At 44.4% G+C, this 13506-nt stretch overlaps 1 protein-coding gene across 2 annotated transcripts in view; it reads left to right on the top strand.

The window, feature by feature from the left end:
• BRINP2 (BMP/retinoic acid inducible neural specific 2) overlaps window positions 1-6006 on the top strand; it is a 111648-nt gene extending 105642 nt beyond the window's left edge. For both annotated transcript variants that reach the window (XM_032160905.2, XM_032160907.2), the window contains exons 6-8: window positions 475-711; window positions 2845-3067; window positions 4699-6006. In XM_032160905.2, coding sequence (XP_032016796.1) covers window positions 475-711; window positions 2845-3067; window positions 4699-5815 — 1577 coding nt within the window. In that variant the 3' untranslated portion in view covers window positions 5816-6006. The remainder of the gene's footprint in view (window positions 1-474; window positions 712-2844; window positions 3068-4698) is intronic.
• Window positions 6007-13506: the final 7500 nt, after the last annotated feature.

Here is a 13506-nt window from a genome sequence, read left to right as displayed (position 1 = left end):
AATTCAATAATGTCCTAGGATGCCTATTGCTAATCTCAGTTAAGCTATAAACAGGATGGCTACAGGAGGCAGGGCAAAAAGCCCATCAAACCTTGTTTTCTCACCCAAGAGGGCTGTAAGCTTTTCTTTTATCTGAAACATCTTCCCATTTCCATCCCAGAAATGCTGATGTGTAGTCAATATGCCTGTTCTTATGATATGCACGCTCTCAATTTGGCTGATCTGAGGGGGTTGGCTAAGCCTTGGGCTTTGATATTCCCATCTGCATTTTCAGATCCTCCTCCATCTGTCACTGGGGCAGCAGTAGCCTTCTCTCCCAACCAGCTCAGCAGGATCAGGCCCTGGGGTGCCCATGCTTGGGCCCAGGATGCACAAGTCAGCAGAACCTTAGCTGGGGTTCCTGCAGCCTTGGGCATGGGAAACTGAGTCCTCACTGGTTATGCCCAGAGATTCCTTGACACATCCTTTCCCCAGGCCTTCAGGTGCTGCTGCCTGAGTACCTGCGTGAGCGCTTTGTAGCCGCAGCACTCAGCTACATCACATGCAGCTCTGAGGGTGAGCTCGTCTGCAAGGAGAATGACTGCTGGTGCAAGTGCAGCCCCAGCTTCCCTGAATGCAACTGCCCTGATGCTGACATCCAGGCCATGGAGGACAGCCTGCTGCAGATCCAGGACTCCTGGGCCACTCACAACCGGCAGTTTGAAGAGTCAGGTGAGCAGCCAGCTGACCCAGAATTCCTCCCTGTTAATGAGAGGTGGCTATGAGGTACAGAGCAGGAACATGGGGAGAACAAAACTTGAGAGTTGAGGATCCTCATGGGGATCCTGACATGGCCACTTAATTGTGTCTGTGACCTCAAGCGGGTTATATCACCACCCTGAGGCTCAAGTGGTTTCATTTTGTTCTAGGACATTGGTATTATGTCCATTTACATAGGTGTGTTTTAAGGACTTAATAAACAAAGATAAACATAATTAAGGGCATAGACCTTGTTTGTCTTGTTTGCTACTGATTCCACAGTGCCTAGAGCAATGCTTGCACGTAAGGTTCACTATAAATATTTGTTGAATCAATGAAGTGCATAGAATGGTTCTAGATGACATCCAATACAATTCAGTTGTTATTTGTTGCTGTTAAAGCTAATATCAGTTACCTTGAGACCTAGATTCAAGAGAACCGGTTTTGCATCCTTGCCTGGTTTGACAAGCTTTATGACCTTGGATTAGCCGTGCAGCTTCTCAAGGTCTCAAGTTTCCTCATCTGAAAAAGAGGGAGAGTGATAATGGTGAATGGAAGCCTCACATGAGATCATGTAGATGCTCAATGTATAAAGAACTCTACATGGTATATTTGCACATTTCAACACTAAATGAATGATATTTATGTGGATATAGTTCAAAAACATGATATTGAATAAAACAAAGCAAGACAAAAAGGTTACATTATATATATATTTATATAATGTCTTCATATACTATAATTTATTAAATATAATATATATTTAATACTGTTTATGTAATGTTTACAAACAGGATACCCAATACATGGTATTTTTATGGATACGTTTGTTGAAAAATAAAAAATATGTGATAATGGAAAAGAAAACATCAAGAGAGTGGTTACATCTGGATAGAGAGAAAGGGAAGTTTAGGGCCCTCACATGCAGTATATTTGGTTTGCTTTATTTCTTAAAGAAAAAAAATCTGAAGCCAATATGGCAAAATGGCAAAAACTAATGGCAGACGCATGGGATTTGTCTTTTTGCTCTGCATGCTCTTCCATACACTCAAATGTTTTAAGTACGCACATACTAGATGTTAGTGCCATTATTAGGCATGATTTTCCAATCTTCTGAGGAGATGAGGAACCAGGTACATGAGAAATCAAAATGAGCTAAGGCCCCAGGGGTTGCCATTTTAAGTCCCGGACAAGGCATTTAGTAGCGAAGGAGAATATCACATTCCAGTCCCCAGCCCCATGCTCTGGGCTATGGCGGTGGCTTATGGTCCATAACATGACTTTGGGCCTTTACTACTATGAGTTACTGCTGATGAATAAATCAGGGCTCTCTTGACCTCTACCAGGAGACCTGGTAGCTGCAGGTCCCAAGGAAAAACAGAGCAATGCACAGAAACCTGAGCATGAGTTCAGGAGCCGTGGTGTGCCCAGGAAGCTCTAAGGAGAACCTAGACTCAGCAGGCGCTTAGAAGCAGAAGGCAGGTTGCTTCTAAATTTGCTGTAGGGCAGAATGGGTATCTGTCCAAGAGCTGAAGCTGAAAAGAGAAGAAGAGTATCTTAGAGAGTCAGAGAGGAGGGCATGGGTGGGAGACGCTGGTCTCAGGGACTGGAGGATTTCTAGAAAGATTTCTGAGCTGGGTGCTGCATCTTCTCTGTGTCCACATGTGCCAGTCTGGGTGCACACTCACCTTCATGAGGGCCCCACATGTTCCATATGGGTTTTGTGGTGGTATTGAAGAGGATTGGCCTTGAGATAGTGTTGTGGATGTCTCAGAAGGAAGTATAAAGGGGGAAAGAGATGCATCCAAGGTCATTAGCAATAGCAGGAGCTCTGGCCCCTCTGAGGGTGGCAGAGATCTGTTTTGAAATTCAGAGGCATAGGGGTAGAAAAGATGAGAAAATTCCCGAGGCCATATTTTACAACATGTTAATTATTTCTCAATAAAGGTGTTTATTTTTTTAAAAAAGCACCTGGGAGAATGGGTGTGCAGCCTCCTTCCTCATGCAGTAACTTTGAAGGGCCCTGGATCTGGGCAGCGTCCACTTGCCCCTACCAGAGCTCTGCATAGCTACCCGTCAGCTCAGGTCCTGTGTTCTTGTCCACAGAAGAGTTCCAGGCCCTGCTGAAAAGGCTGCCTGATGACCGGTTCCTGAACTCCACAGCTATCTCCCAGTTCTGGGCCATGGACACCAGCCTTCAGCACCGCTACCAGCAGCTGGGAGCTGGCTTGAAAGTGCTGTTCAAAAAGACCCATCGGATCGTCCGCCGGCTCTTCAACCTCTGCAAGCGCTGCCATCGCCAGCCTCGCTTCCGCCTGCCCAAGGAGAGGTGAGCACCCCCTGGATGCTAGAGTCAGAGCTCAGCACCTCCCTGACAGCTGCTAAGGCCAAGGAGAACCCTCTGTCCAATGTAGGGGATTGGGGAGTGGTGACTCACACATAGACTTGCAGTTATCTCGACCTACTCATGTGTGTCATTCTCAGCTGTGAGTTGTGTCTGAAGTGAGAGAGAGAAAAAAAGATGGGCTGATTTTACTTTTATCTAAATTATAGTTGATTCAAATGTTATTCTAGTAATACTCTAATTCTCATTTACTGATTTCCATTTTAATAAGTCTCAGAAAAAAAGGGATGGAGTTAAATTTCATCCAGCAATTACATCTGATGAAAAACACCCACACTGGCTTGTGTCAAACAAATGATTCTGCTCTGGGTCATAGGAGGAAAAAAAGTGGAGACCTGCACCCTCAGGGATGGAGTGGGGCTGTATCATTACAAGTATCTACTTGTTCATCCACTCATTCATTTATTTATTTGACAAGTTTTTGAATCCATATTCCATGCCTTACTATTAAGCTGCAGGGGTGTTCATGAATTGGAAAGATTTAACAAACAGAAACGTAAAAACTAGAAAATTATAACTATGTGGCAACCACTTAAATTTATGGTGGTAGAACATAAATCAAACTGACAGTCTCCTAGAGGTAAAACCAGAAATGAAAGCTTCCTTGGAGAAGAAAGTCTTGGTCACATTTGTGGGAAGAGAGGGAAATGATCTGGTACACGTGAGGTAGGACAGTCTTCCAGGCAAAGGAGGCTGCCTTCACGGCCAGCAACCCAGTGGTACGGCTCTATCAGAGGCACAGGTAAGAAGGGAAGCATACGACGAAGTGGTTTTGAGAGGAATTCATTTATTCTTCTTTCAACAAATAATGATTAAATGCTTACCATGCACAGAAACAATTCTCATTTCTTAGAAGCTGTTGGTCTCAAGACAGTGTTCCTGCTTTCATGGTATTTACTAACAGGGAAGCCGTTTATAAACAAGTAAACAATAAATAAATAATTTCAGATACTGATAATTGTCATGGATTGAATAAAACAGGGTGATGTGATGGAGAATGAGTGCAGTGGTTCTTTTGGCAGGGACATCAGGGAAGACTTCTCTGAAGAGGTAACATAAGAGCTAAAATCAAAATTTTAAGAGAATCGGCAATAGAAAATTTCTGCTCTTGGTGGAGGAGTGAGAGGAGCAGAGAGAATAGAAAGGACAGAAACCTTGAAGAGGGAATGGAAGTTGGCAAGAAGTTGAAGAAGTTGGAAGATTTGAAGAGCCATCTTATTTAGAAGGCTGGAAACAGATTTGACACAAAAGATGCTGGAGATCCTCTGTAGGTTTTTGAATAAGGGAATGAAGGACTTGGGAGAGATGAGCCTAGTTGCTCTCAGTACAAGTTTGGTGTCCAGTATTTCTGGTGCTGACCCATCAGACACAGAGCTCTAGGCTTTGCTCAATCAGTCCAAAGTAGCAAAGTAGAGTTTCTGCCACTCAGAAATCTTGGGGATTTTATCTTCCTCATTGCCTTCCACGCCTAGTGGTCAATGTCTTGCTGCCCTTAGGGAGGGTGTCAGTGTGTGACTTCTTTTGACTCATACTTCATTTTATCTCTGCTCCCCAAGGTCCTTGTCCTACTGGTGGAACCGAATCCAGTCCCTCCTCTACTGTGGGGAAAGCACCTTTCCTGGCACTTTCCTGGAACAGAGCCACAGCTGCACCTGCCCCTATGACCAATCTTCCTGCCAGGGCCCCATCCCATGTGCCTTGGGCGAAGGGCCTGCGTGTGCCCACTGTGCTCCAGACAATAGCACACGCTGTGGGAGCTGCAACCCGGGCTATGTGCTGGCCCAGGGGCTGTGCCGGCCAGAGGTGGCCGAGTCCCTGGAAAACTTTCTTGGGCTGGAGACAGACTTGCAGGACCTGGAGCTAAAGTACCTGCTGCAGAAGCAAGATAGCCGCATTGAGGTACACTCCATCTTCATCAGCAATGACATGCGGCTGGGCAGCTGGTTTGACCCTTCCTGGAGGAAGCGCATGCTGCTCACCCTGAAGAGCAACAAGTACAAGCCTGGGCTGGTGCACGTGATGTTGGCCTTGTCCTTGCAGATCTGTCTCACCAAGAACAGCACCCTGGAGCCTGTCATGGCCATCTACGTCAACCCCTTTGGGGGCAGCCACTCTGAGAGCTGGTTCATGCCTGTGAATGAGGGCAGCTTTCCTGACTGGGAAAGGACTAACGTAGATGCAGCTGCCCAGTGCCAAAACTGGACTATCACCTTGGGGAATAGGTGGAAGACTTTCTTTGAGACAGTTCATGTTTACCTACGGAGCCGAATCAAGTCCCTGGATGACAGCTCCAATGAGACAATCTACTATGAGCCCCTGGAGATGACTGATCCCTCTAAGAATTTGGGTTACATGAAAATTAACACCTTGCAGGTCTTTGGTTACAGCCTGCCCTTTGACCCAGATGCTATCCGGGACCTAATTCTCCAGTTGGACTACCCATATACTCAAGGTTCCCAGGACTCTGCACTCTTGCAGCTCATTGAGCTCAGGGACCGGGTGAACCAGCTTTCTCCACCTGGCAAAGTCCGACTTGACCTTTTCTCCTGCTTGCTCCGGCATCGGCTCAAGCTGGCCAGCAATGAGGTGGGCAGGATCCAGTCCTCCCTGAGGGCTTTCAATTCTAAGCTGCCAAACCCTGTGGAATATGAGACCGGCAAACTCTGTAGCTAATAGGTGGCCCACTTTAGCACTGGGCAAGGAGGGGATCCATGAATCTGGGGTACAAAGATAATCTAAGCCCTCACCTTAGTGCCAACAGGGTGTGCTCCCACGAGACTTTCAGCATCCAGCAGATGAGACCTCGAGGCTCGAGCTGAAGCAGGCGAGAGAGAAACCGCTACTGCGTGTGTGCGCGCGTGCGCGCGCACGCGCGCACACACACACACACACACACACACACACACACACACACACACACACGCTGGCACAGGGAGGCTACAACCTAGCAGCCTCGGATCTGTAAAGTTGATCGGTGCTTTCTAAAATGAATGCAATTGAAAGAAAGGAGCCAAGGAAGAGATTAAGAAAAAGAACCAGCCAAACCATGAAACAAAAAAAATCCTTAAAAGTGATTCTTGTCATTCAAGAAAGCAAGAGGGGACAACAAATGGGAGGGGTCGAAGCTCTTCCTTCCCCTCTGTGGAGTCACTTTTGTATTCTTTTTAACCAGATTTCTTAAAATGTTGTTGTTTTGTGAATCCTGACATTGGTTCTTACTTTTGTATGCTGCCTCCTCTGTGCCCTCCCAGACGCTGACTGGGAAACACAAGAAGTACAACCAACAGGAACCAGCGCCAAGGGCAGGCAGCGGCCTCCTTGCTCCCCTCCCTTACTCCTCCCTCTCTGCTGCCTCCTCCCCCCACCAAGTTTCAGGGCCCTGGATTGTTCCCAGTTCCCCTTGTGGTCCCTTCAGAGCTCCTTTCCAACAGCATCTCTCTGTCGAAGAAAGCAGCTCTGTCAAGTTAGAGAGAGAAAATGTGTAGGAAAATGTTCTTTTTTAAAAAAAAAAAAACAAAAACAAAACAAAATTATTTATTTTGTGATTGTTTTCCTTGTCAATCTGCTCCAACCACGTGAACATCTAAGTAAACATTTACCTGGTTTAATATATTTTTGGAAAAGGCCTTTTTTAGGGGGAAAAACGAGAGAAAAAAAGAAAAAAAAGAGAGAGTATAGTTCTCTGGGTTACCTGGATTTTTCTTTTTAATTGCTATTTGCATGACACAAGAGTGTCCATGAATTGGGGATAGTACTGTGTGGGAAGCTGGTTGATTGACAGATACACAAGTTACACAAGTGAATGAGTGCCTGTGTTGACTGGGGTGTGAGGGGTGTATGAGAGAGAGAGGTTAAATGAGAAGTGAGGTAGTACTATCCCAGAGAGTTATCTCACTACACTCCCACCACCTTTTTTTTTCTCCCTGGGTGTGAGGGCTAACATGGGTCCTAAAACCAGGATTTCCCACGATGGGGAGAGTAGTTAAAAAGGTCTTGCTCGTAAGAGGAACTGCAGTCTTTGCACTGGGCAAAGTCCTGCTAAAGGGGCTCCTCTTTGCCGACACTGCTGCAGACATTAGGAGAATTTCCCATACGCTGCATCTTATGGTCTGGGATCACCCTTTGAGAAAACTGGGAAAGATGGAAATGTAGCATCGGCTCCCTCCATTCTGTCTGATTACATTCCCAACCCAAATAGCAGCTTTGATGTATACGACACAGAACAATGCATCCTTTTCTCCTAGTGCCTCCCTCCAGGCGGTATGAGAATCACTTCATAGCATCTCTTTTGGAGAATCACTTCTCTGTCTATGCTTCACATTCTAACCACAATGCATAGGCATGACAACCCCCATTTTATTCAGATGAGAGTCACCACATAAATATGAAGTATCTCATTTCCTACCGTGGTATATCTCAGTTGGCATAAGGTGAAATAGAAGACAATGAGACAATGATTATGTCTCTCTGTCCAGGGGCCTTCTATGTTTATTATTGCATGCAGAAGAATTTGACATTATATTTAATCATTGCATGGTCTTTCAACCTATAAGAAACTGAAATCCTTGGTAGATAAGCAGCCTGGGGCATTTCTTTCTTCACCACTTTCCTGAAGGCTTCCAGGGTAGAAATACAGAGTGATAGGATGATTTGGGTTGAGCACGGTTATTGGCTGTCTATTTCTAGTTAAAGTCACTGCTTGCTTTGGGAAGTTTGTACAGAGCTCCTCACCCATGGGAGACGGAATAGGCAGATGACATCATCAGCGGGAGTGTTGAGATGTACCCGATGAGGATGCTTTTGGTGGGAAGCGGGTGACAAGTGATGGGAAGGCTTTGATACCTTCCAGTGATGGGGTTTGAGTGGTAGATACTGGAGTCTGATTTTAGCACTCTGAAAGTGTATGTCTACAGGCAGTAGGAGTGGGTGGACTGGGACTCTTACTCATTAATTAAAGGTGCGCCTTTAGCAAACTGTCAACTGCCAGGCACAGCAATACTCAGAGTGGGGAGGACAGCTATCGAGAATGTACAGTGCACAAAACAGTGTGGAGCCTCAGTAGCACAAGTGTGACTGCCCCAGTGGGAACAGAGTCATCACATGAAGGCTCACGTCCCACCTAGGCCAGTCCCACAGTCGTGGTGAGGGATGGGAAACCTCAGCCATCTGTCTTTGTATCAGTGACCAGACTGGGAGAAAATCGCACTTATGGAATTATTAGTAAGGATGCTGTGTCTCTTTGTTTCAGAGATATGAGATCTCTTGTCTTGGGAGGGTTTCAGGAAGATGATGGTGTGATGTATTGTGGTTCTAAGGAATATATGCATCCATTTACTAAGCTTTCCACATCTTGCCCGTCTGGAGGTTTAAACTATAAAGCTTAGTGTACCAACTCCATCTAAAAGTACTACTACACATTGGTAAATATTTAGTGGTGCCTTTGATTCCAGATGCAAGTATCCTATTGATAGAGGACCTAACGAATATTAATTACAGAGGTAGAAATGTCTATATTTGACCTAGTCATCTGTTACCTGTGATAGATGTCTGATTCGTCTGTTCTGGGACAGTGATAGGGTGCTTGGTGTAGAAGAACTTGTGTCAAAGGAGCAGGCCAAAGACTTTGCTTCTAGAACACAGGTGGAGGAAGAGGGGGTGTAAGAGATGGGTAGCATCCTTTAAGAGGCTTTCAAAGGCTTGAAACCATGAGTTTAGCACAGAGTTTTTCAGAAAGCTTGGCTAAGAAATGCCATAATAAGAAAAGGCCGTCCTCAGTTGAAACTGTCACCTTTAAAGTCCATAATAATCAAAATATGTGAATCACCTATTCACAGACACAGTTGCAAATAAAGAATTGTCATTAATTAGTACTGGATTGTCAATGTTGGTGAATTCATTGTGGAATCAAGAGCAAAATCACAATATAGTTCCTACTATGCATTGGATAATAACAATTAGGAATTCAAGTTTTAATTGTAACCCCAAAGAACGAATACATCAAATACTAATCTGCCCTAATGCTTAAGACTAATACCTCTAATACTAAATAATATATTTAATACCTGCTAATAAAACATTGCTGTGCTCTGCAAGCACACTCATGCATCAACAGCCAAAAACATAAATGAGTATCACTTCCAATACTGGGTATTACTAATAGTTTAGTTCCAGTTCTTCTGTGTTTTTTTTAATCAAAATATAAAAATAGTGGTCATGATAGGCAGAGCTGCCTTGTAAGTAGACAGAATATGTTGCTGACATGATGTCCTGTCCCAAAATACCACTTGAAAGTCTGTAATTTCATCAGATGAGTCTATTCTCCTGCATTTCAGAGAAGTCTCTTTTTTTTGCCATTATATTCTGCATGAAAACTAAAATACCCTGAAAAAGAAATCAGTCTTAGAAGTTAACCCAATGGCAAGACAGAAAATTAGATTTTTGGAGTTGGAAGATTTTTAGAGGTCATCCAGTCCAATCTCATTTCTGGCATGAGGAAAAGGAGGTTAAAAAATTGAGAAGTTGGCTGGGCGCAGCAGCTCATGCCTGTAATCCCAGCACTTTGGGAGGCCAAGGCAGGTGCATCACGAGGTCAGGAGTTCGAGACCAGCCTGGCCAGCACGGTGAAACCCCATCTCTACTAAAAACACAAAAAATAGCCAGGCGTGGTGGCACATGCCTATAGTGCCAGCTACTTGGGAGGCTGAGGCAGAATTGCTTGAACCCAGCAGGCGAAGGTTGCAGTGAGCCAAGATCACACCACTGCACTCCAACCTGGGCAACGACAGAGTGAGACTGTCTCAAAAACAAAAAAGAAGAAAAAGAAAAAACTCAGAAATTTGCTGGGACTGGTGACTCATGCTTGTAATCCCAGCACTTTGAGAGGCCAAGGCAGGTGGATCACTTGCGATCAGGAGTTCGAGAGCAGCCTGGCCAACACGGTGAAACCCTGTCTCTCTACTAAAAATACAAAAACTAGCTGGGCGTGATGGTGTGCGCCTGTAATCCCAGCTACCAGGGAGGCTGAGGCAGGAGAATCGCTGGAACATGGGAGGCAGAGGCTGCAGTGAGCCGAGATTGCACTATTGCACTCCAGCCTAGGTGACAGAGCAAAACTCTGTGTCAAAAAAAAATTGAGAAGTTAAAGAACTTTCTCATGGTTGTGTCTAGTATCGGAGCTAGGAATAGAAGTCTCATCTGGTTCCTTCTCTACCGCTCTTTGCCAGTAAGTGACATTTGGGTCCTAGAGATGACAGGGACCCCGGCCAGGCCTTAGGAGTGTGGGGTTGGAGGAGAGAAGGCAATTTTCCACGGAGGAGAAGAAGGCTTCTATGAGACGGAAGTATCTTCACACTTTTCCCTGTAATTGATTTTAGCAAAAATAATCAGCTACTGTGACAAGTAAAAGAAAAGGACTGAAGTTTCACCCCTTAGAAGCTTGAAGCACAGAGTAGGCATGTTTCCATCTAGGCTGGAAATAGAGTGATTAACTTGCTGGTTTCCTGATGACCACCATCTCAGCTCTATGCTTTTTACTTGCAACATCCTGCCTTCAATTTGTTGCTATTTTCTATAAACCACCAATTGGAGACTTTGAATGTCAATAAAAATTTGATGATTTCTGAAAACATCTTCCATGTGAAGTCTAGAGGTGACTGGGTCCCACCAGCATCCAAAGGTCTCACGCTGTGTAGTTCCTGTGGTCTAGATCTAGGGTCATGGCCAAGGAGAGTAATGAAGTGATACTCTGCTGTATACTAACAGTCCTGGCTCCTACTGACAGCAAACCACAAAGAGAAAGGGCCAAGGGAGTCATCTTACCTAAGAAACAAAACTGTGGCTTGCACTCCTGGCATGCTTTCCTTCTCTCTAGAACACGCACTACGCATGTTAAGGAGGAAGGGTAGGTTAGGAAATTTAGGTAGTCTGATGGCATTAGACTCATAGATTTCTTCTGGTTTCTCATTCTGGTACTGCTACCAGCCAGCTCTGTCATTGTGAGCAAGTCTTTCCACTTCTCTGACCCCCAGTTTGCTCCCCTATGGAAGAGGAAGTTGGATTTCCCATGCAGGTACTGATTGTACTTCTGTTATCATTTCATGATGTTACAAGCAGTGTGGCACAGGCACAGGAGACTGTGTAAGATATAAAGTCAGATCTGGATTTCCATGTTGGATCCATATTTACCATTTAAGTGACCTTTATTCGTGATTTGTCTCATATGTGACTCAACTGCTACATCCTCACCTCCCTAAAATTTTTCATTCCCTTCTCTTCCTGAACATTTACCTCCTTGCATACGTTTGCTCCATACTCCCCAAAATCCAGAATGTGTCCATTCAATTCCCTAAAATTCAATCTTTCTTCCTTCCTTCCTTCCTTCCTTCCTTCCTTCCTTCCTTCCTTCCTTCCTTCCTTCCTTCCTTCACTAAGTGATAGGCACTAGGCTAGGTGCAGGATATTCAAAACTCTGTACAACATGTTTCTAGACCATAAACAATTGTGCAATATTATGTGGGGTGGGAAGCAGGCAGTGGGATGTATGAACAATTCAGAGTGGAGCATTCTTAGTAGGGATGTACAAAGTATTGATGGAACATAGAAAGAGAGCATGTCACTCCCTGGAAGAGACTCTAATGGCATTTGTTGTGAGGCTTCTAATAAAGCGGGAGCAATGTCCCAAGTGTCCAGATGTTTTACATCTCAGTAGAAGGAAAGACTTAAAATATAACATGTGCATCCCTTCTCAGAGAGCAGAAAAGAGCAACAAGAGCAGCAGAGCCCCATTGAAGCCACACACTATGTGTTTGGTGCCCTAATTTCTGACTCCTGAGCACCAAGTTAGCACTTGTTACTCAGTTCAAGGAATACTTGTGGTACTTCCATGGGAGCTCTGTTTGGTAGATGAGATGCCTCCACCCCTTAAGGCGCAATGTTGTGTAACCAGTGCTTCCCTGACTTTAATTAACCTGCAGATTCTGACTCACTAAGTCTGTAGTGGGGCCCAGGTTCTGCATTTCTAACAAGCCCCCAGGTGATGCTGATGCTGCTGGTCCATGGACCACACTTTGAGGAGCAAGCTCCCAGAGAGTATGCCTATTATATTCCTGCAGTACTCAGGGCTCAAAAGTAAGAGCTTCCCAGGAAGGACAGAGGCTAAGAAACCAAAGAGTCAATTGCTGGCTCTGAGGTAGTGACTTCACTTATGAAAATCTTGGTGCTTTACTGGCCTTTATTTTCTTAACCAATTAGATGCCAAGTGTCTGACCTATACAAATGGAGTGAGAATAGGAAGCTGAGAGAAAAGAAAGGAAACTTAACTAAGTCAAAATTCTGAGGGCTCTGAGCTAGCTTGCTTATCAGTGTGTGTTTACAGATAAGCAGCCCCATGGACTGTCTGAATCATGCTGACTGAATAAAGGTCTTTTCCCCTAAGCGTGTCAAAGCAAATCTGTTCAGAAGTGGAACAGCGAGTATCTGTCATTCTACGAAAACATACATCAGACGAGGTGATTAAATCCACACCAACAACGTACAAGCACCCAGAACTCCCAGATTTTAGACTACTTAGGTGCCATATACCCCCTAGGCACTCCATCTAAAAACTGAAATGAATTATTTTTGTTTTCAGTTCTATCCTTCTCTCTTCCAACCTGTGTGATTACCACCCTTGCATCATTAATAAAAACAACTGCCAGAATTTTTGTAGGGTTATTCTTCCAAAGATTTTGGGACTTGGAAGAATGAATCAATCCAAATTATTTATTAAGCATTTTCAGCTAGGAGGTGTGGGAAACAAAGCAAACATGGGCTTAGTATGTACATTTTCTTAATTCTAAAGGTTTGCAGATGACTTAGAAAATGAAACTTGTGCGGAAGTTCCATAGCTAAGTGAAAGAAGGAACGGGATTTAGTGTGCTTTCTGGAGTCAGGCTGCCTTGACTCAACCCCATCGCTGCCACTTACAAGATGTGAAGGGCTGGATATCATTTAATTTATTTCAGCCTCAGTTTGCACATCTGTAAAAGAACAGCAATGAAGTATGTATCTCATAGGATATTGTGATGGTCAAATAAGATAAAACATATAAAGAGCAGGGGCAGGCTTAGAGCACATGCTCAATAAGCGTAGGGTTTTTCATTCTGTTAGATAGTTTCTATGTTTGAAGAAAAGGCAAGGGAAGGGAAAGGGAGGGAAGGAGGCGTAAGGGAGAGAAGAAAAGGAAACATCCATGTTATCTACCTGCAGAAGCAAATTTCCTGGAAACAAAGAGGAATTTATCATCTGGGCCCTTACATAAGCGTCATCGGGTAATGTAATGAAAAGGCTCTTCAATTACAGTTTTGTGGAAGACACAGATAAGCCAC

The sequence above is a fragment of the Hylobates moloch genome, unplaced genomic scaffold (genome assembly GCF_009828535.3).
Source record: "Hylobates moloch isolate HMO894 unplaced genomic scaffold, HMol_V3 SCAFFOLD_8, whole genome shotgun sequence".
NCBI classification, from domain to species: Eukaryota; Metazoa; Chordata; class Mammalia; order Primates; family Hylobatidae; genus Hylobates; species Hylobates moloch.
The sequence above is the reverse complement of the archived record's forward strand: the minus strand, read 5'-3'. Positions and strand labels throughout refer to the sequence as shown.